This window comes from Ascidiella aspersa, chromosome 5, assembly GCF_963924565.1.
Source record: "Ascidiella aspersa chromosome 5, kaAscAspe10.2, whole genome shotgun sequence".
Classification (NCBI taxonomy): domain Eukaryota; kingdom Metazoa; phylum Chordata; class Ascidiacea; order Phlebobranchia; family Ascidiidae; genus Ascidiella; species Ascidiella aspersa.
This window is the reverse complement of record NC_139451.1, coordinates 32,056,922-32,079,777: the sequence shown is the minus strand read 5'-3', so window position 1 is coordinate 32,079,777 and position 22,856 is coordinate 32,056,922. Positions and strand designations below refer to the sequence as shown.

Below are 22,856 nucleotides of genomic sequence, written 5' to 3'. Positions count from 1 at the left end.
TAGAGCAATATATTGTATACGCGCAAATTTGCAGACGACGCCATCACATTTATTTTTAATATGTCAAAATTTTGTCATAAAGAAGATTGGGGGGCAAAATTTGTCAAAATTTTAATTTTTTAGGTCAAAATGTCATATTAACACATAATGAGTCACAAAATATTTTAAAGTAAGCTCCAATAAAAATTACTTTAAACTTTAAAGTATTTAATTTTAAGTTCCGGCTTTGTACATACACATAAAGCTAAATTAATGCAAATGAAGTATTACTTTATTAATCTTTCCGCAGCAATAGATGACAGTCAAACATATGCTTACTTAAGTTATGTGTTAACCTTAGTGTTTTATTTTATTTCAACACTGCTCCTAGTGGCGCTATGCCTAGAGCATGTACGTGTCTCGTTTAAACGTGTCTTGTTTGCCCTTCATTTGAGACGCGCCTGCCTTAGTGGTAACATCTACTCTGTTGCGGTGTAAATTAAGTTTTATATTTATTCTGTGTTTATTGCTATTAGTGTTGATAACTTTGTGTGATTCTATTTGAATAAGGAACTAAGGTTTTGTAACCATCATTGTGTTTATTGTTTGTAAACTGAAAAGACTTCAGTGGACATCAACTTTCATTATGAATATGCAATATATGTTCTTAAAACCAAGAAAACAATAATTAAATAAAGTTTTCTCAATTGCAGTACCTTGGTAAACGGCAAAGATTATTTACAGTCGTTTATTATTTACTTCAACGAAGCTGTTTACAAGATTGTGAAACCAGACGATACTGCCAGAACAGGATTCTTTCAACCATCAGGTAACATATGTTTCGTTTAGACTTAGATTTCTTGCCCCATAATTCTAGCTTCAATGGTTTTGACATTATAGAAGTGTTTTTCAGCCTTTTATGGCTAGCGGCACCCCTCAGAAATAATAAATTGATTGTGACAGCCCCTAAGACTTTCCCGTAGTAAATCACTAGAATGTCACAATAAACGGAACTGGAACAACACACATCAACTCTGCACAACGTAGGGAGTTTTAATTTTTTTTTTTCACTCTAATCATATACAAATGTTATAAGAGTTTAGCAAAAATCAGATAATATATCTCACGGCACCCTTACGCATTAGAAATAGCACCCTAGAGTGCCGCGGCACCCTGCTTGAGAACCACTGCATTATTGAGATGTAATCGAAATAAGACTCTACGTTAAAACAGGACTGTCAATTAAGAATATAGTGGTTCATCGGTCACAAACTAATGAAGCGTAGGCAATCAGCAGTTCTGTTATTGCTATTTCAAAATGTTATTTCAAAATATTAACCTGTGTCAATGCAGACATGGTAAGCAATACAAGTGTTGTGAACAAGTCACTTTTTAAATGAATTAAGTTCCAGTTAAATTATCCGCAAAACAACCCAAGTCCAATTCAAGTAATTTTTAACAAAAAAAAGTTTAGGAAAAACATACCGGCACTAACCAGATAGACCACCCGTCATTTCTAACGTTCATTTCAGCCAACAACACCGCCAACACAGGGGCAGCTCTTTGGTACATCAAGAACAACATTCTCACCCAATTCCATCGACCTATACGTCACAGTGACGTCATACTTGTGGCCGTGGAAAAGGAATCGGATGATGACGTCACACTAGCTGCGGCGGAATTGAAGGAACACGGAGCTACGGTCGGTGGTGGCCATTGCTATTATACTTTGTTAAATGTTACTAATTTTACTTTGTTTTTTCAAATATGCCTGTCCGGAGCTAGTGGTTCCTAGTGACACAGTATTTTCGGAATAGCCATGGCCACCACCGAATTACTTTGGAAATTTACATAGCAGGTCATATCGTTAGTAATAAAATATTGCCTCAATAACGAAGGCCAGCTCAACATATGTTTACATAACCTAAAGCAAATAGGCACAAAATACTTCGAGGCAAGTCTTTGACGGTCGGTAATTGCCGTTGCTTTTACGAAAAAAAAGTTTTTAAAAAAACTAAAATGCCTCTAATTTTCTTCCTTTGTCCGGCTCCATATTTCGTTTTAAATGTAAAAACAGTCACCAAATGCTGCTCTAAACTTATTCGCCGTTTGTGGTTTTTCTTGTATTCGCACTGTTATACATGCAGCGATTGTACAGTAGGCCAGCTAGACAAAAACTGATTTTCCCTAATCAGAAACTATTTAAGTTAACGGTGGCCAAATTGAAAATAAAAACATTTACTTACCTGGCCATTTATGGTAAAGGATAAACCATTTTCATAAACATCGTTATGGCACTTAGTTTGTTTTTACACAATATACTTTATGTAGATTTTCGCACCCTTTTTATATGTGACGGAAGTTTTTCAACATTTCCTTTGGTTTGATGTTATTACATCATTACGCATCTATTTCCGGATATTTTCAACTTCTTTAGAACAATAAAAAGCACTAAAAATGTTTAGAAAATCAACGGTGTAAATAGTACTACGGTCGTTGGTATATTATACGAAAAGAAAATGTTTCAAATAACTAAAATGCCTCTAAATTTTTTCGTGTGTCCGGCTCCATATTTGACTTCAATACTGGATTTTTACTCGTTTTAAACCGATGAACACAAAGCATTTTTGCGTAACTCTCCAGACCTCCGTATATAAACAAAAATAAAACGACAAAAAATTCAACCTATATATGCATTTAAACCACAACAGTTTCATTCACATTAGACAAAAAAATGTTTGCATTATACCTCATCTCTGCATTAAACAACGTATCTGAGTGTGGAGCATAATGGTTGGAGGTTGTAGTAAGACGTAATAAGAATATCAAAGCCCATACAGAAGTAGGTATCATTTTGAACGTTTCAAATAACTCTTTATTCATTTTCAACATCAAAGAGTTATTTGAAACGTTCAAAATGATACCTACTTCTATACGGGCGTTGATATTCTTATTACGTGTATCTGAGTATGGTATGGGCCTAAACTGGGCCTTTTCTCAACGCTGTACCAACCCTACAACAGACCCACATGTATCTTCATTTTTTACAGAAAAATATATTTCGCCATATGAACAGACATCACCAGGTCTGTGAAAAAAATTAAAAAAATTATTTTATGTTTTACCCTGCTTTTATAAACAGTCTTAACACCGTCTGATACGAAAACAAGAATATTTCCATTTACATTTTATTGTCTGCGGGAGATTTCTTATATCCGAAAGCGTTTCAGCTTATAAAATACTATTTTTAGATTTACTACGTTTTCTACAAAAACGAGCGGGACACAGTGAACATGGATGAAGCCAGGAAAGTAGCTTCGTCCGAAGATCATTTTTTCGTCGTCGATGAGCTTAAAGAGTCGGAGATTTTGAAAATCTTCACCGAAGTCATTTCTAATGCTTGCGACTACGAATGCCCAATCGACAGCGACGATTAAAGCGGACTCGGGCAATTAGATAATTTTAGTTTTGTAATTCAATGAACTAGAGCAAAATGCGACTAATTCTAATTTTAATCTAATTTGTGAATTGCTTGTGTGCTCTAATAGTTATAATCTAATTCGGATTTTACTAAAAATTCTACTTTGTCCAATGGCATTTTTATTACTTTATAAAAAAAACAGCAGAAATTGATTTATCTTAACTGCAATCTGGAAGTCTTTTAGTATTTCGATAAACATATCAAGCTATTAGAATAAACACGACACTTAAGGTTTAACTACTAGCATTTGTTTAATTGGTAATTCGAACAAACGTTTGAGAAGCAAATTACAAATTCTAAAACCTAAATGAACAGTAAATAAAAACGTTAAAACAACGATTGAACAATTGTAAGGCAAAATAATACATTTGTTCTGTATGACGCTTTAAACGTTTTAGGACTGCTGGCTGCTGTTGTTTTTGTGCGCCTGTATCCTGTTCCCATTGAGCTATTTTAGGAAGCTTCCCTAATGCTGAACGCAAATTACGCGCAAATATCGACACTCGCCTTTTCTCTACTGATTGGATAATTAGTTGTAGTGGACAAAGCGAAAATACAAAAGTCAAAAATAAAAACAAAATGAGCAATTAAGGCAAAATAAGAAAAAGTAATTCAGTGATCTTTGTAGTGTTTATAACGTATTTTGGAAAAATGCGCAAACTGAATTAAATCAAAGTAATTAGTCTGACAGTTTTTTTTAAAGCGAACTTTCATTTGGCGAACAATCCGTTCCAGCATTAATAAGTTGTTAAACAAGGTGCTGAGTTTACATTTTCCTGAGACAAATATAAAACACAAATTTTTGCTTAGCTAAAATTACCAGGAGTAAAACTTAAGCTTTATTTTTTCAGGTTTCGTGCAGCTACACATTCTACCAGATTAATCAGGTTATTTTACGGCTTCAATCAAAGTATAATATTATTCAATGGTCACCAAAATACTTTTCAAATGCGACTTTCATGGCCAAGATCATCAACGTCCGAATAAAGCACAGTTCGGAATACGACCATAGACTACTACCTGATAGTCGTAATAACGTCTAAATCAGAATAAGTCCTTAACCCGACAAAATAAAACCTAAAGTGTCAGTCGTTCAGCAGTCGGGCTTGCTCGGCTAACAACTGCGCTTTTCGACCCATTAATCAGTGATTGTGTCACAGCATCATCGTCGAATAATCCTCATAAAATAAACTAGGGTTGTATCAGTCGTTCAGCAGTCGGGCTTGTTCGGCTAGCAAACGCTCTTCAGCCTCAGTTCGCTTTTCGCTTAAGTTGAGCAGCCAAGACAGGACGAAAACCAACAAATAGACCGAGCTTATGAATAAGAGTAGACCTAGGGGACCGGTCGTTTCGAAAAACAGCCTTCCCAGCAATCCGTTGAGCAGCGCGTCGAAAGTCATAATAACGCCGTACAAGCTTCCAACAAAAGCCTCCTTGATCGGGAATGTACTTTGCGTGAGAACCTCAATAGTCGGCACAATGACCAGTCGCACCCCAAAACCACCAGCGAAATTGCAGGCGTAAACCCCATTGATGTTCTTGAAGTAAACACTGAGCAGCAAACCTACTGAGGCGACCACACAAAGCGTGGAACCAGCTCGAATCTGGATCACGTACTTCTTAAATCGGTTCACCAGCCAAGCCGAAACCGGCGCGGCCGCCACGCTTCCCGACGCCATGATGGTCATCGCGTAACTACCGATGACGTCAGGATTGACGTCAGTGCCGACCAGCATTCGACGCGTGATCTGTGACATCATAAGGTACTCTGGAGTGTTGATGTGCAGCACAAGGGCCCCCAGAAAGGCCGCGCTGAGAAAACTGCGGTTTGTATAAACCGACTTCACAAGTTGGATGTAACCCATAAAGGTTGGATTTTGCTGCTGATCGCTTTCCCCTTCGACTTGGCGGCTTTGGACTAATGTTGGAGGCGTGGGCGGGCGGTCTGATGAGAAAAACACGAACAAAACAAGAACCACAAGCGACAACAGGAACGGAACGCCGTAGAGAAGCAACGCTACGTTTCTGTCGTACATCAGCCAGTCTTCACTGCCTTTAGAGGCTGGAACTGCGTTGGAGAAGCCAGGTGGTGGCTGTAGCATCACCTGACTCGGCAGGAGGCAGCCTAACAGCACGCCGATAGATCCGCCCAAGAAGTAAGCGGCGTATGTTGTCCCTACCTCGTCTATGGAGAACCACTGCACTGTTACGGCTGGTATTAACGCTATTGAAAAAGCGTTTCTCACACCTTGTATTAGCTGGCCAATCACCACAAGCGCATACAGTCGTCTACTGGCGAATCCCAGCACCATTAGGGCGGATGCTAGGGTCTGACAGGCAGCCACCGTTATGCTGAGCGCTCGCACCTTGGACTGGTTAGAATAAATCAGCCAAGCAGAGGCAAAACTGAACGGTAACTGCCCTATGAAAACTCCAATGGTTGCTTGGTCAACTGCCGCGTAGGTCTCGCGGAAGTAAAGCACGTAAATGTTGTTAACTTGGGTCGCCAAAAGGATGCACATAGCCTGAAGTAGGTTCAAGAAGCCAATGGCGAAAAGAAAGAGCCACCGTCGCTTGTAAAGCTTTAGTTGAGGCTGCTGTTCTGCTTGTTGTTCTTGCATACTTGATTGTGGATCTACTTCTCTAAGAATGATGTAAAAAAACGTTTCTCTTCAACGAAAAACTCGTTTCTCTTTAACGCGAAATTCGTTCGCTTTCAGACGATTTTTTATTCAGGTCGTAATAGTCAGTTACCGGGTAATTTTTGCCTGGTGGAATAAAATTAAAAGATTGTTTAGATGCCTATTGCCACCAAAACAAGTTGCGTTTTATACTGTGAGATGGAGTAACAAGGATTTAGAAACCCAGGTTTGACATGATTTTATGATGTTGTTCGTTGGATTTTTTTTAAGCTAATATAACTAAAAACCGATTAATTTTACATGATATTGTAATATGTACATGTTATTGTAATTCCTATTGCTCAATTGTCTCAAAACAGTTGTCGTTTTCTGCACTGTGCAAACATTAAGGCAAAAGAGTCGCATCTTAAGGTTTTTGAAAGCTTTGGCTGGATTTATTCACGTATTTTAATATAGAGTTGCTTTTCGCAAGAATGGTTTTAGGCAATCATGTTTCAGGCCACAATAACTAGCTACCCAGTAAATATTCATGGCTAACTAAAAAAATGGGTTATTTGGATCCACTGAACCTTCGGCAAGGCATCAATATCCTGGATGTGGTACCGTTTTTATTTAGTTTTGTTTACAGTTACGAGAATCGATGAGCGTTAAAAAAATATTTTTTTCTAGTAAAAAGCATATTACCTTGAGAAATTAACGTACTACAAGCAATAAAGATTCCGCAAATTCAACAAACAAGTACATCAGTTTCGCTTAATAGTCTGATATTTTGCGCAATTTGTATACAACGACAAGGGCTCCCATACGCAAAAGAACTTTTTTAGTTTAGCTTTTGCCATTGTACGAACTACCGTATTGAACACAAATAAATATGCTAGCAAACCGTTTCAAGCAGCAACTGTCTGAGTTTTAGCGCAATACTCAAAAACCATTCAGAGAGCATAAACAAAACGACTCTAAATTAGTGAAACTACATTAATATAGCAAACGTAATAACAACTACATCGTTGATGATGTAACAGTGCGTGACACTTTAAGGCGTGGCAAGCCTGTGATCGACTGTTGTGGTACTGCTCAATGCTAATAAACGCTGCAAAACAAATTATTAGGATTTCAGTATTTATAACTTTTGGGGGGATATGGCCTGCCCCCAGTTCACCTGGCTACGCTTATGCTCTACACCAGTGGTTCTCAACCCTTTTTCTTTCGCGGCCCATTTACGTTGCAAAACAATTCCTTGGCCAAATAAATTTTTATGAAAGAAAAAACTGTAAAATTAAATATAGTGACACAAATGAAACTAAATCTAGCTTTTCAAGTTGGTCTGTGGCCCACCTCAAATGTTCTTATGGCCCACTGGTTGAGAACCGCTGCTCTACACACTGTTTAGTGGGCAATAAATAGCTTTGTACCGGACAACAATGCTAGTAATTAACCCCGAAAGCTTATCAGGGAATCACGAGGATAGTGTATATCATTTTTTCCAAAATATATTTTTGCTAACTTAAACTAGACCTAAATGCCAAATATATTGGATTATATAATCTGCTTTGTCGATTCTTATTTAATCTCTTTAGCTTAAAAGTGCCGTGTATAAGGTTGATTATTAGATTGATTTGGTTGATTATGAGATTGATTTTTCGACATAACACAATTTCTTCCTAATTTTCCGTCAATGCAGTTTTGCTGTAAATCTGAAAAGTCTTTGCAATATCGCTTATGTATCTCATGATAAAACACCCATTCAACTTTAAAATAAGTAGGCCTAAACAATGTAATGTTGATAGTAAGATCCAGCAACAAATCTAGAGAAAGCCTCAAATGTTATTAAAGCACAAAACTTGCTAGCCATGTAAACAACATCTGTTCTTTCTCGTATTTCAGTAAAACTTCATGCTAACCTTACTAACTCACAAAGCTTGTAATTCTTTCAGTACTCTGCTAACTCCGCCTTAAAATATTTGTGCTCACGAAAATCACATTGGCTCAGTATGGGATTGTTTTAGACGGAACATTCTTTGCAGTTTCTCGGGCTGCAGTCTGAAGTAAACAGTCTCCCGTCGCTGGTTGTCTTACCCCGGACACGTGCGTGTCACGATTTTCCGACAGAGTTGTACTTTCGCATCTCACATGGCTTGTAGTTTTTCAGTACTCTGCTAACGCCGCCTTAAAATATCTATGCTCACAAAATACATGTTGTTTTAGAGGGAACTTTTGTGAAAGTTTCTTGGGCTGCAGTCTGAAGTAAACAGTCTCCCGTCGCTGGTTGTCTTACCCCGGACACGTGCGTCTCACGATTTTCCGACAGAGCTGTACTGTCGCGTCTACTGCTGCTACTGACATGTTTGATTGATCAAAGCGGAAAGCAACCCTGGGATTTGTTGTGCGTGCAATGTTACAAAGTTTTTTCCCATCTATCTGCTGTTTAACGCCACCCTAGCTCTTGCTTTAAGTTTATGGACATTAGTGGCTTTGGCAGGGTTATGTTGAGGAAAAATAATTAATTACGCTAAATTGATTTTCGTTAAACCTTGTATTGCCTTTAACAGCACGGGGGGATTCTTAAATGTAGTGCAACATGTAGACAACTGCACCCCAATTGGTAAGCAATATATACTGTAATATAAAAATATTTGTACGAGTAAAATGACATTAATTGACTGTGCAAAACCTATGCAATTAACCTGGGTAGAGTCTGCTCCTTTTGAGATGAGTCATCACAGGCAGAAGCGGGTTCATGGGAGGTAGATGATGATAATCTTCATAAGTGACGTCATAAACAGCTATAATCTTGAAAACACCTGCCCAACCGACACCAATCGATTCGTCTTCGCCGCCATTAAGGTTATAATAGTGCAGAGTTGTTTAATCAACTGTAACCTTATTTGATTGAATTTTTTGTTTTCTTTTTTCGTTTTGACGAGTGAAGAGTCAAACGAAGTTAAATATAAGGTGAATCTCGGGCTAAAAATGCGCTTTATTTGTTTAAATCAGAGATTCCCAACGTGGGCGGTACCGCCCCCCTGTGGGCGTTGGCGAGTTCCAAGGGGGCGTTTTGAGTCTTTTCATGATTTGGGGGGCGCTGAACGCACATAAGTTGGCGTTACATGAAAGTACTTATATCAAAATTTTATAAAAAGTTCACTTAAAAATAGTAACAGCACTGTAGGACATAGGTAACTTTTAACCTTAAATGGCAACTTCCGTACTGCGAACTTGTAGTAGTTTCCCGACCACTGTTACGTAATAATTGGCTTTCTTATGTAAAGCTGTTGGTTGTTGTTGCGTTTCACCGTTTTATACGCGGCAAAATGTTTAAAAGCAGGGGTCGCCAATCTACGGCCCTCTACCCGCCGACTCTTTGACAACTAGACACGAGTCCATTTTAAATACTTTTTGACTATTTTAACTTAGTACGGGCGAAAATTTTTCGCGTTGCGCGAATGATCTTTCTACGTCCAGTTTGTTTACGTTTTGATGCTGTCTTTGGACTAGATCAGCGCTTCTTTACCGTTGGGACGTGGAAGGCAGCAAAGTGTGTCGCGGACAAACGGAAAACGTATTCAAACTAGCAGGAAATTTAAACGAAATGCCGTTATACCCCAAAAAAATCGCGCTCGCTTCGCTCGCCAGCTGCGCCCCGACTTCAAAACATTAACAAACACTATTACACTTTTCATTATTAGTATGGATCAAAAAATCCGATGCCCGCCTGATTCACAGTTGTTCTAACATTTTTCTTAGTTAACATTTTGCGCGGCCCACAGACACATTTATGAGTTTGGGTGCGGCCCGCGACTAGAAAAGGATTTAAAGTCTTGGTGCAGAAAGATATGAATTTTTCCTGGTAATGACATAACCTGGTGAAATAATGTATGTATAACTTCCAATAGTGAATGTATGTTAGGCAACCTAAAATATCACTGACAGCTTATCGAAACGAAAGTGAAGACAATATGATGTTAGACAGCGATTAATATAATACTTTACTGTAAAGCAAGATGTGGGGGGCGATATGAAATAATACTGAGCCCAAGGGGGCACTAGTGTAAAAAAGGTTGGGAAACACTGTTTTAAATTATAGAAGAGACGTGACGCATTCGACCCAAATAAAATATTCGTACATTTTTAGATTTTATGGCATTTAAATTTGACAGAAATTGTACTTTGCCAAATTTATGAGTTTGCTCGGCGCAGCATTCCATGGTAAGGCGCTTTTAGGCCAAAACGATTTCCCCAAAAGGTCAATACTTCAGAAAGAAAACGTTTTTGCATTTACAGAGTAAAGTTTGACAAAATATAAGTTGGGATTGACATGACTTTGTGGCCTCTTGGATCCGCCTCTTAAGGCAGGGGTGGAAAAAATCGAGTGCCAATTTTTTTACAACTTGACTGGCCGGTCACGAAAAGCTTACAAAAGCATTGAGTTATCACATTATTGTGTTTTTTGTTTGAATTACTTAATCGTTTTGTGAGCCATGCCTTCGTATTGTTCCGCAATTTTCTCACATTTTGGAGCAATTTTGCCCAGAGCCAGTTTCAATAAGTCGAACCATGTCAACTACCCAACCAAAACTGCCACACAAATGTGGGCCATGAGTTTACAAACACTGATGTAGCATGTTTGCGATAAAAGTTAAGTCGGTTAACGACTAAGGGCTGTGAAAGTGGAGCTCCAGTTATACATTATGTTTACTATTCAATTTTTGAATAGTAAACTATTGTTAAAATTGGATAGTTCATGCAGCCGACCATAAAAAGCATCTCATAAAAATCGTAAGAACGACGTTGAACTTTTCAGTGGAGTAAATAAACAAGCCAAAACGTCGATCTCAGTAGGACAAGCTCTTAATAGTTGACATAGGGTGTCCGATAGTTTTGTAGCTGATAGCTGATGCCAACTGTTAGTATCGGGTACTCGTTCGATACTAGTGTGCTATCGTTGCCGATCCGATAAATTGTTAAAGGAATTTTCGGCGTGATTTGCAATCCGACGCAGAATTTTCTATCTTAAAACGTTAATTTATCAAAAAATATTATAGGTTAACAACTGAAGGTAACCAAAATTGGTTAACAATAAAAATTCTTTTGGCCTCAAACACGAAAAAAATATACCTATGAACTTTTCAATTTCATATATTTTGGCTGTTAACCTCAAAAATGACGTCATGTGGTATTGGATCGTATCGCGATAATTTAAGATCAAAAATATCGGGCATCGGTATCGGAATGAAATGTTAAGTTTTTGTCAGCCCTAATTTGAGCGATAAAAAACTTGAAAACTTGCAAAAATCGACCTAAATACGACGGTTTCACCTGATTACGTATACACATATTCGTGAAGTAGATGAGGTTTAACCTCGAAACCCCGATAGCCCTCTATGATAAACCAATGCAATTTTTCTATTTAATAACGAATGATATATTGCATTAGTTACACCGACTTCACATGTTTTTTTCCTCTTTTTGCAAACTTAAGTAATAATTACTATCAATGTAAGTCGTAACTTTCTTATGACTCATATCACACTCTGAATCGTGATAGTTACAAACACGTGGCTGTAGAACAAGCTTCAGTAAACCATCATTAGAGCTTGGCCGATAAGTTGACCGCCGTATATTGCTTGTACGAACAAAACCTCCGTCCTGGGAATTAAATCAAGGATTGTAAGATAATGGTTGAACGTTATCATAAGTCAATGATATTTGTTTTGCTACTTTCGTCAACCCAAGAAATTCACAAGCAGCAGAAAAACGGAAGAACCATATCCCCTACTATAATCGCCATTACCCAAATAACGCTACTCTTTATCTAAATTAATTTAACTCTATGGGTCGCGATCTAATCTCGGGTAGCCGTTTGCTTTGATTGAATGGCCAACAGCAATAGTTCACATTCTTAGATTCATTAATATCGGTCCACAGCAAGATTTCGTCAACATTAGAAAAACTTTGGACACGATCCTCATTAATTTAATTTGGATTAATTTATGCTATTTGTCTTATGATTTGTTGACTATAGCAAAGTACAGTGAAGAGAACTGGGTAGCCAAAGCTTCGATGTTATAGTTAAGCGGTTGAGAATGTAATGACTCATAGGCTGCCAAAAAACGAAAAAGTTTCGCAGCATTATTGAAAACAACTTGTTTTGCTCGAAAGTCAAACGCAAGCGCTTCTGTACTGGACTATATGTTGAGTGTTGCTTTTTCCACGTTAAATTGCCTCCGGCTAGGCTTATTATTGTATACTTCGACTGGAAAAGCAGGAATTTGTGTAGGCAGGACGTTGGCTTGTATGGTTTGTCTGTTCGAATCAATAAGTTTCGAATATAAATATATCACCAGACTTTGAAAACTTGATTTATTTTAGCTTTTTAAAACCTGGAATTGCAATTAAATTGAATGCAAAATTAATTAAGTTTTTTTTCTATATTATATTCGAAGTAGAAGTAGAGCATTTCAGGTTTTCTGAATTGGTTTTAAGTTTAAACTACCGAATTTAAAAAAACCAGAGAATTAAATTAGAATTTCAACTAGAAATGCATTTAATTGTTAATGTGAAATATTTTGACCACGATACCAGGTGATAGAGTGTATTCGCTCATCAACCGTTGTTTGTCTCTTTAGATAACTCATTTTATTCGTCTTTTAGAGCCTTAACAAATCAGTGTAAAGACATGCAGCCCATAGTATTGGTATTCTTTCTGCTTTCTTCTGTATTGCAATGCATGGAAGGGCACACTCCTCTAGCTAGCGTCGCCAACAATTCGTGTCTTGTACCAGTTGTCTGTGGTTACCCTCCTTCAACGCAGTGGAGGTCAATGGAAACGGCCGGGCTGAGAGGTGAACGCGGCCCAACCGGCAAAAAGGTTGGTTGTGGCCAGGGGGATCAAAGGGGCACGTGGCCATGCAAAAATCGTTTAGTCTGAATAAAAATCGTTAAGGGTCATTTTTATGTAGTGTAAAAATGTGGTTGTGTTATTTGACACTTTAAACTTCAAATTTACACACAAATATTTCTTTATTTGTTGTTAATACGTTTGCTTAATGTTTTAACATGTTCAAAACAAAAAAAGGTTAAAATCACTCTCAAGTAACAGTTGCACTTGCTGTATATTAATTGCAGGGACCACGTGGTATTCCTGGAAAAGATGCCCCATCAAATCAAGACAGAATATCCAACTTGACAGGTAACACTCGTCAAATAATATATCTATATAATTTTTTAAATAGTGAAAATTGATTTTTCTCAACGAGTCAAGTTGCATTTTTGTGGAGTGTTTTACTTTTGGAATATAAAATCGATCTGTGACTTATACATTTTTCTAAAATCTGGATAAGTGCGGTTTCTACAGATCAAAAAGTGGTTCTCAACCTTTTTTCGTGGGCTGTTTTTGTTGTACAAAATTTCTGTGGCGCAATCAATTTTTACGAAAAAAAAACATAAAATAGGTTTAGAACAAAAAACAACAGAACAAATATTAAAACAGATTATTTTGTGCATTAGCAAGGACACAAATTTTACATTCCTTCCCAATTCCTCTCGAAGCCATTATTCCTGTAAAATTAGGTATAGTGACACAAATGAAACTTAATTCTTCAAAAAATCTAGCTTTTTTAAATTTAACTGTGGCCCACCTCTAAATGTTGGCCCACTGGTTGAGAACCGCTGATTATATTTATATAGAGCAGGGATTCTTAAACTTTTTTACCGTGGACCCCTAAAATTCAGTTTAGCTTCGCGTGAACCACGATAGGCAAACACTTTTCAAAAAATGACGTCTTAAATTGACGTCACAATACAAATAGACTTTGGAAAAATGCTGATTTCGATCCAAAAAATGCTAAATGGGTACAAATACGTTCAGTGGAAAAACGTTTTATTTTTAATTAAATTCCTTTCTTTAAAAAAATGATTACTTCTTAACTATACACCAATACTTCCATTAGGCTTTCATGAACCCCCTAGAACTAGTTTACAAACCCCCAAGGGGTCCACGGACCCCAGTTTAAGAACCTCTCATCTAGTGGGAATATTAGTTTTAAAAATCCATGTTTTTTCTCTTTTAGAAAAGATTGCTCAAGTGGAAGCAAATAATCGTGTTCTGTCAGGTAAACTTAACTGTGCAGTAAATAGCTGATTTAAAAATAATTCTACGATACTTATCAGTGTTGTAATGATAAACTCAATGACTTGACTTTAGTATTTTGAACAAATGAGTTGGTTCGAAATAAAGTGTTTTCATTAACTTTTATAAAACTTGGTATTTATCTTAAGTTATGCGCATAAAACCAATTGCTTGCCATATGTTGCGTTTTGTGTTGTGCCTGAGTTATTGCTCATTATCGGACGAATTTACCAATTTTATTAGTTTTACGTTTAATTTTCATGACAAGGACTTTATTTGGAACTGGCTTGCTATAATTATGACTTGGCTTTGAGTTAATTTCTTTTACAAAATTTTTTTTTTACAAATTTGAATTAAAATTAGGTAATTTCAAAATGACTTGTTTACAACACTGATACTGTTTTTTTTTTTTTAAAGGGTCTAGGGCCTCATAACATGATAAATTTAGTGCACCCTTCTAGTTTTAAAGTCAGGGGTACTTTTTTTTAAAAACACCACTTTTGATAGCACGTCAGCTCGCTAATAATTTGTTGGGACCTTTTTGGAAGATAAAATATGTCTTTTAGCAACATAGCAAATATAACAATCAGCCGACCAATTAGGGATATTCATGCCTGCCAGGCTAGAAAAATAACTCAACTTCGGCGGGGTTCAAACTCACAACCTCGGGCGTATTTCAGTTTTTTTCTATTTAGTTATTTTGTAACTATTTTTTTGAATTGGTGCAGTTGCTAGTTTACCTCCACATATATCTACTTTCAGATCATCTTCTACAAGCACACGCAGCAATACACCACTTAACCGGTAATAACACCTACTTAATAAGATATGATAGCATCCATTAGTGAAGTGTTTCTCAACTATTTCCGTGCCAACCTAAATATCATGCGTAAGCTTAACCTGGCGACTCTATGCTCTTCGTTGTACTTTCAAAAGTGAGCAAAGCATAGGAAATTACCATAAATAAGAACAAAATTGCTAAAGATGAGCGATGTCTTTGTGTTGCTTCCGTCATTCTCTCAAATATTGGAAAATTGTTGCTTAGAAGTTAGAACCAACCTTAACAAATCCAGTCATATACAACTACTGCAGTTGTTGACCCCAACCAAATAAATTAGAGACCCGATTTCGGGAGGCCAACCATGGGTTGGGAAACACTGCTTCAAGGATTCTACATTTTTTTATGTTTTTAATAATTCTACCCGAAATTCAATGAATGTGTGAAATTTATTTTCAAAATTTTAGCATTACCTACAAAATCGTTTGGTTTAAGGAGAGGATTAACTTCTTTTATTGTTATTGATTTTGTTACCCACCCTTTTTCGTGGTAAAAATAAGGATTTAAAAAATAAATTAAAAAACTTTGGAACACAATACAGGGGTTATTTTAGTATTTGTTTTTTTTAGTAAAACATGTATGAAACCTAGCGCTACGCACTGACACACATATCGCCTTTTTCGCTGCTATTTTTTAAAACACTAGTTTAAACGAGCTCCTCTTTTCATAGGCTTGAATATTTAAAATTTTCCCGCATAACCCAGGACCATAATGCTTATATTCCTGTTGAAGAATCGTCCTGGACTGACGGTTTTACGCCCGGCAATGGATTCCAATACAAAGTGGTAACTGGAACTTCGAGCAGACGCGAGGGTCAAACAGCTTGTTACAAAATCGGTTCCAAGGTTGCCACCGTTGGAATGCGAAACCAAACTAGCTACAAGTAAAGTGTTTGTTTATCTTTTGTTATAGCGAACAAAAAGCGATTCGGAAACAGAAATCTTGTAAATTATAGTGGCCTGAGGCAATTTTTAACATTCCATGACATAAGAAAAAAATATATGGAAAATTTTTTTTAAGGAAACACGTGGTTTTAGTGTTTTGTTGAAATAACAACAATCAAATTATTTAAATAAAAAAGAATTATTAAATGTCATATAGAGCCAGGTTTTACATATCACGAAACGGTCTGTTTATCTAAAAAAGTGGCCACGTCGCAAGTGTCCTGTATAAATACCTGGCGCCGTCTATATAGACAAAATGCAACCTAGAAAAATGACCCTGCCTCTGAAAACGTTACGGGACTTTACTTAGATTTTATGCACTATTTGTTATAATTAGTTGGCTTGGTTTCCAGTCCTAAATATACAATTTAATTTTACAGTGTGTTTTTTTCCCTATAATAGAAAGGATTTCAGCTGAGCAGAACAATAACGTCAGAACTTAAGAATATCAAAGCCCATACAGAAGTAGGTATCATTTTGAACGTTTCGAATAACTATTTATTTAAGTCTGTTAAAAATGAAAAAAGAGTTATTCGAAACGTTGAAAATGCTTACTTCTGTATGGGCTTTGATATTCTTTTTTGTTAAATGAATAAAGAGTTATTCAAAACGTTCGAAATGATACTTATACTTCTGTACGGGCTTCGACATTTCTAATATACATCTTACTACATCCTCCAACCATTATGCTCCTAAATAAATATTAATAACGTTAAATGTAATAAAATTAAAACCTTATACCGACTTTTTTTCAGTTTGATCATGGCTGGTCTAACTTTGGGCGTCAGCACGCAAATCGGACTGAGCGATTTGGCTGAAGAAGGTCATTTCGTGTGGGATGACGGTGTCACGGCTTCGTCAGGTTGGACCAATTGGCGCGCCAATGAACCAAACAACGCGCTTGGAGCCGAAGACTGCGTTCAAATAGACGCAGGACTAAAGACTTGGAATGACATCCGCTGTAGTTCATTGAACGGTGTACTTTGTGAACGCTCTGTGGCTTTTCTATAGCAATCTGACGTCACATTACAGGGGTTCTTAAACCCCTTAGGGGGTCCGTGAACTAATTTTAGGGGGGTGAAAGCCTAATTTAAATATTGGTGTACATTTAAGTAGTATTCAATTTTTCAAAGAAAAAGTATAATTAAAACTAAAACGTTTTAGGACTGTATGTTTTTAGACTCCATTTTACTTAAATCTTTAGCATTATTCCGAAAGTCTATTTAATTGTGACGTCAATTTATGACGTCATTTTTCAAAAAAATTTGCCTACCGTGATCCACACGAAGCACAAACAGAATTGAAAGGTTTGGGTCAGGCAACAAAGAAAAAAGTTGCCGACCCCTGTGTTAGAGGTTACTTCTTAGTTCGTAGACCGACTAAGTCTATACCATTTAAGTATCGCAAATTTCCGCTTCTTTTGTATTACCCGCCGCCAGCGACCCATATGTTGGGTGTCTACGTGCAGCACGAAACGTATAGGCTACCCTGTTGAACATAAACCGTGCCTTTGCTTTGATTATACCAGGCCCTCCCTTATTTTGTAGACCCAGTAAAACAGTGCTTGTTAAGTTCTTGAAGTTTTCAGTGATAAGACTTTACACAGCATAATGAGTAGGTGTTGAGGAATATCTCGCGCGAGTCTTTACGTGTTTTTTAAGAGCTTTTGAATGTATTCCAAAGGTTTTTTTCGTGTCCAAAATAGGGAATCACGGAAAACAGCAACACGAAAAACAAAGCAAACTTTCAAAACTTATTTTAATCCACAAAATTGTTTTTGAACTTCTTTGTCGCTTGGTCATAAGTGTTTATACTTTATACATAATTTAGGTGAGTGGTTTTTAAGCTTAACAAAGTAGTTACGTTTGACAACAACTTACTACGTCATACCAAACTTAAAAATAGTACAACAGAAAAAATTGATTAATATTTGCATAAAAAAACACAATTCTGGGATTATTTTTGGTCAAGCCTTCACTGGTTTAGGTCTTGTGAATACTGTCATGGAGTGGTTTTACTGCGAGGATTACCTGCGGCCCCTGAGCCGCGTGCTCTAGTCACGATGTAAGCCGAAACGTTTTATACTGAGAGCGAATTAAAACGGCCTTGTTATTGCAAAAACCAAGCAACGCCACTAAACTGCGCTTTCAAACTTTATCATGTAAAATGCACGCCAAACCGTGTTATAGAGCGAATTAAAAGCGTGGTCTTGTTATTGGCAAAGCATGCATCGACACTTCCCGGGATTTTGCAATTCATCGAGAGCCCCATGTGCGTCAGCGCTAATAGAACTTCCTCCGCTAAGGCAAATCGCTCCCGCAGCATTTTTCCCCAACGTTGCGCCACAACAAACTTGTTTACATTTAAATCGCCTACTTTCTCCTGTGCAGAAATAAAAGTGCTGGTTTGTCAGGGCGATGTGCCAAAGCGCATTAGACGTGGAAATCTTGGTTTCACTTAAGTCGACCGACCCTAGTAAGTTTGCTGCCGTTAGACGTTTAATAAATCGCCTTAAAATCGGTTCAGTATAAAGAAACAATTTTAGAGTCAGAGTTTATTGTTTAAGGTTGCATTGCATTCCAGTAAGCGTAAGGATTTAAAAAGTCCGATTCCCAAGTTTGAGTACGGAAAAAAACAGCTGTGAATTTCTTGGAGTTTGACTATCTATAGCTCCACTGTTAAAGTTGGAGTTGACACGTCTATACTTGAAAGCTATGTGCTGGAAAGCAACGAAGATTTTTTTGTTCAGCAATTTACTACACACGCTGCAGTCTGTCTAGAACTGATCCACGCCTCAGTTAATCTTGAAATCGCATCCAATTTCTCGTTTAAAGTGCTGGCTATGAAAGCAAAATTGTGCCTAAAAGCACCGCCTTTGGAAGCTTAATGCGGCAAATTTATGAAACCTGATAGCTTCCCCGGCTTAGACGGTTGCTCGCACCTCGCAGGCATAAAGTTTTTAAACTACTTTATAGTTTATGCATGTGTTTAAGGTCATCGAAATTCTCGGCAAGTTTTAAGACTTGCGGCCCTTGCTGTGTTAGCTGTGTGTCAGATAAAAGGATGGGGAGATTTTGGCTTATGTTTCAGCCAATAAACCAGAGATTTTTAAACTGTGATTATTCAGGTGCCGTGAAACTTTTTCTGATTTTTAAAAATAAATTATTGGTGTTACAAATAGGAATACACCCAAGCATTAAGACTTTAATACGCACTATTTAAAACACAATTGATACGATTATAACATTTATATATAATTTGTCGTGTGTTAAGGGGAATTGTGAAGTTACTATGATGTTGTTGTGTAAAAAGTGTGCCACTAATCAGGAAACAAAATTAGTGTGCCGCAAGCCGAAAAAGTTTGAGAACCACTGGACTAAACCCTCTGTACAGGCCTAAAGCGCATGCTTTGTAATGTAATTAGTCAGAACGCAGCGCTACTGGCTTTAGCTTACTGTATGTCCAAAATCACCAGAGAAACTGCAGTAAGTTTGTGAAAAGCATTGACTTCCATAGCAATGCTTGTTGAGTTTCATTGTTACTATAGCAAAGTAACGACGCACATTGAGGTCTGTAAAGGGGGGTACTTGGGTTTTCTCTAATTGGTTGAGTTAGCTTACGCTTGAGTTTACATAAATTCTTTTGGAAAGTGTACAAACTAAATCATTCGCAGCACTAATATTAGTGGAAGAATTTTTGCTCTATTGGCGAGACATCATCTGGTAATTATATTTTCTTATATTTGAGGACTAACATTGCCCTATGCAGTTTTTGAGGGTTATATGTTTCGTGATTTTTTAAAATCGTTTTGGATTTAATTTTTTGCTCTATTGGCGAGATTCTTTGTCTAACTTTTTTATGTACGTCTGAATTGCAAACAGATCCAGAATGTTATTTATTCCTTGTGCTCAATTGATGTGTACTGTTTTCAAGTTTATTGTGACATCACAGAGCGTCAGAAACAGTCATGATGTTGTAAATATACTTCTACCAAGTTTACAGACTTAATATTCTTGTTAGACAAACCTCTGTTGAGCCAAACCCTGTGCAGTGGTTCGTATTCTTGGGGGTCGCTTAATCAGTAAGTTTATAAGCCTAAAGCGCTCTTTTATTCAGAGCGACTGACCCGGAGTTAGCTTGTAATAGAAGGTTACACCGTTGCAGTCAGTGCAGGTCTAGAATCCTACCACATTTTAACACTAACGAAACAAGTTGTCAAAGTTTAAATTGCAAGAAAGGCATAAATATGTGAGAATAAATAATAAGAATACTTGACCCACCCAAACCCCAACGCTAATTATCAGCCTAGCCCAAATAACGTTAGCTATATAAAACCCTGCACGAAAATGTGGTAGGATTCTAGAAAAGCGCAGTTGCAGTTTAGGTTAAGTGCGTTTGCTTGAACTTAGCGCGAGTTTAGCAAATGAATAGTTGGGCAGTTTCCTGAGTAAGCAAGACTTACAAACTAGCAAGCCACGTGTTTCCGAATCTAAGTACAGGGAAATAAACGAACACGCCGCATTTAGGTATAGCATGTGATGTAGTACAGCGTGTATATAAACTTATCGCCATCGACACACTATCGTTATCATAATTATGTAAGTTTGAAAAAAAACATTTTCGAAACGAACAGAAGTTTTTTTATTTTTAAGTGTTAATTTTATGCCTTAAAATCAATTTTCTAACTGGTCCTGGTAATAAGGTATAACTTTAACTTTATTTTGAGATTCTAGTGTGCTGCGCTAACTGTATCAAAAGCTAGTGCGACAATGTTTTTCAATTAGGCTACATGGTTTTGGCATGATTTTAGAGCGCAGTCGGTTAAAGTTTCAGGGAAAAACTAAGGAACAGTTACCACGCAGTAGATTTTAAACGAAAGTTTGGAACCTGTTGGTTTTCTGCACAATACTGAACGTCAAGGCCACACGTTTTGTGCAGTTGCAGTTGAACTTACAGCAGAACACGGCTAGTGCATTTATACTACTAAACTTAAATGGTAAGAACGCCACATTGCTGGCAGGTGACTGAATTGAACAACTTGATTTATTTCAGCAGACTAGAATTAGAATGAGAACATTTTAGTTTGTTGAGAGACTAAAATGTTGGACAAAAAAAAGACGAAAAACGTTGGACAAAGGAGCTGTTTGTTAGATTAGAATCAAAACTAGACATATTTTGCTCTAAGTCTAAATCATTAAAAAAGAAAACTAGAATTATTATCTAGCTTGATAATGAATTGCAAAGCCTGAACGGTCGAGTAGATTAACTTTATCATTATACCAGTGTTTCCCCAATTTTTTAAGACACATTTGGAAAAAGTTTTGTTGGGCTTTAGCGGTAGATAGAAAAGTTCTCTTTTTTCTTGACTTATTCCTTTGTTTGTGTCATAAAATCTATTCAATTGCTGCATGCTTTTTTGTAATTTTATATTTAAATTTCGGGTGTTTACAATTTTGCATCCAATGTTTTATTGCCGCCAGTAGGTTTAGATACAAAACGTTTTATTTGTGACTTTTTTGTAAAAAAAAAATATACTACGCAACAGGGCGTCGCGAAGTACAGTATAAAAACCTCTGGCCAAAGCGATACACGTGCCCGTAGTGCCACGATATTTGTCCTAGTCCAAAGTGCTGCAAAATCCATAGGGCAGTGCTTCCCAACCGGGGCGAAGTCTCGAACTTCCAATAAGCCTAAACATACTTTCTTACGTTGTGTGAAGTTGATGAGCGTTGTTCAATTTTAATTACTTATGACACTACCATTAACCCCTTCGCAAGAATGCAAGAATAAGATCCAAAATCTACTTATATTTTCCCGTCAGTGCCGCAAGCTTAAAAAGGGTTGGGTCAGTGCCGCAAGCTTTAAAAGGGTAAGGTTGGGAGCCACTGCCATAAGGCAAATAACGTGCTGGTGGAAAGCCCAAAGCCTGTGCTAAGGGAGGGGAGGATATAGCGTCGTGTTACATTTGACAGAAGAGGAATGGCATGTTGTGTACGTGATCAAATCCAGAAGCAGCGTAGGGAAGTTTGTAAAGTTGGCATTGCAGATTATTTTAATCAATTTAAGCATTTAAACAATTACACTAGTCAACAGCAAATGGCCAACAGAGATGGGATAGATTGATTCTTAAAGTGTTTTTAGCGCTGATTCTGAAAATGAACTCAATTTTTTCTAGCGCGTCAAGTTTTTGAGGTATTTACATTTTATGTTTTTTAATGTATTGCTGTATTTAAATTGACGCACAATACTTGGGTTAGGGCGCAGGTTAGTGTTTTGCTGTCGGTGGGTCAAGTTTAATTATGTAATAATATTACTAAACCTACCCAAACCCAAACGGTAACCCGTACCCTAACTTAAGTAAAAGTTGTAGTAGGATGCTAGACGAGCGCCAGAAGTTTTGGTATGATTCTTGATGTAAGACTATACAATCTAAATGATCGATAATTTTCTAATTTTTATAAAAAAATAAACTGTGTAAAATTATGCTAAAACACTTTAGAAAGTAAAGAATCTCCCGCAGACAATAAAAATGTAAAAGAAAGATTCTTGTTTTCGTATCAGACGATCTATTTGAATGAGAAACTGAAGATGCCTTTTAGGCGAAATATTTATTTCTGTAAATATTTTCTGTAAAGAAATGATTTTATGTTTTATCTGTTTTTATAAACAGTCTTAGATCATTTGTGTAAAATTGGTGTCAGATTCATTGTCGAGGATGAATATTTTATTAATTTCGTTAGTTTAAAATTTTAGTTAGTTGAGAATTAATTATCGAGAAAAAAATTTAAAAAACTGGTCATGTTAGGTAAAATTTTATATGAAACAGAAAATCTTAGATTTAAGG

At 36.9% G+C, this 22,856-nt stretch overlaps 2 protein-coding genes across 2 annotated transcripts; one reads left to right on the top strand and one right to left on the bottom strand.

Moving 5' to 3' along the window:
* Positions 1-4,662: 4,662 nt before the first annotated feature.
* LOC146146371 (choline/ethanolamine transporter FLVCR2-like) lies at positions 4,663-6,081 on the bottom strand. Its single transcript, XM_083390735.1, has one exon. The coding sequence runs from the start codon at positions 6,079-6,081 to the stop codon at positions 4,663-4,665; it is 1,419 nt and encodes a 472-aa protein (XP_083246861.1).
* A 6,657-nt stretch (positions 6,082-12,738) lies between these two features.
* On the top strand, positions 12,739-18,267 carry LOC146146370 (CD209 antigen-like protein D). Its single transcript, XM_083389899.1, has 6 exons — positions 12,739-12,970; positions 13,228-13,291; positions 14,172-14,213; positions 14,993-15,034; positions 15,801-15,951; positions 16,768-18,267. The coding sequence occupies exons 1-6, from the start codon at positions 12,779-12,781 to the stop codon at positions 17,021-17,023; spliced, it is 747 nt and encodes a 248-aa protein (XP_083246025.1). The 5' UTR covers positions 12,739-12,778; the 3' UTR covers positions 17,024-18,267.
* The last annotated feature ends 4,589 nt before the right edge of the window (positions 18,268-22,856 follow it).

Excerpts from the sequence above, each read along its gene's own strand:
- LOC146146370 (XM_083389899.1), top strand. The coding sequence starts at position 12,779 with ATGCAGCCCATAGTATTGGTATTCTTTCTGCTTTCTTCTGTATTGCAA. Across the intron at positions 13,292-14,171 it reads CAGAATATCCAACTTGACAG|AAAAGATTGCTCAAGTGGAA; the intron begins GTAACACTCGTC and ends TTTCTCTTTTAG. Across the intron at positions 14,214-14,992 it reads AAATAATCGTGTTCTGTCAG|ATCATCTTCTACAAGCACAC; the intron begins GTAAACTTAACT and ends ATCTACTTTCAG.
- LOC146146371 (XM_083390735.1), bottom strand. The coding sequence starts at position 6,081 with ATGCAAGAACAACAAGCAGAACAGCAGCCTCAACTAAAGCTTTACAAG.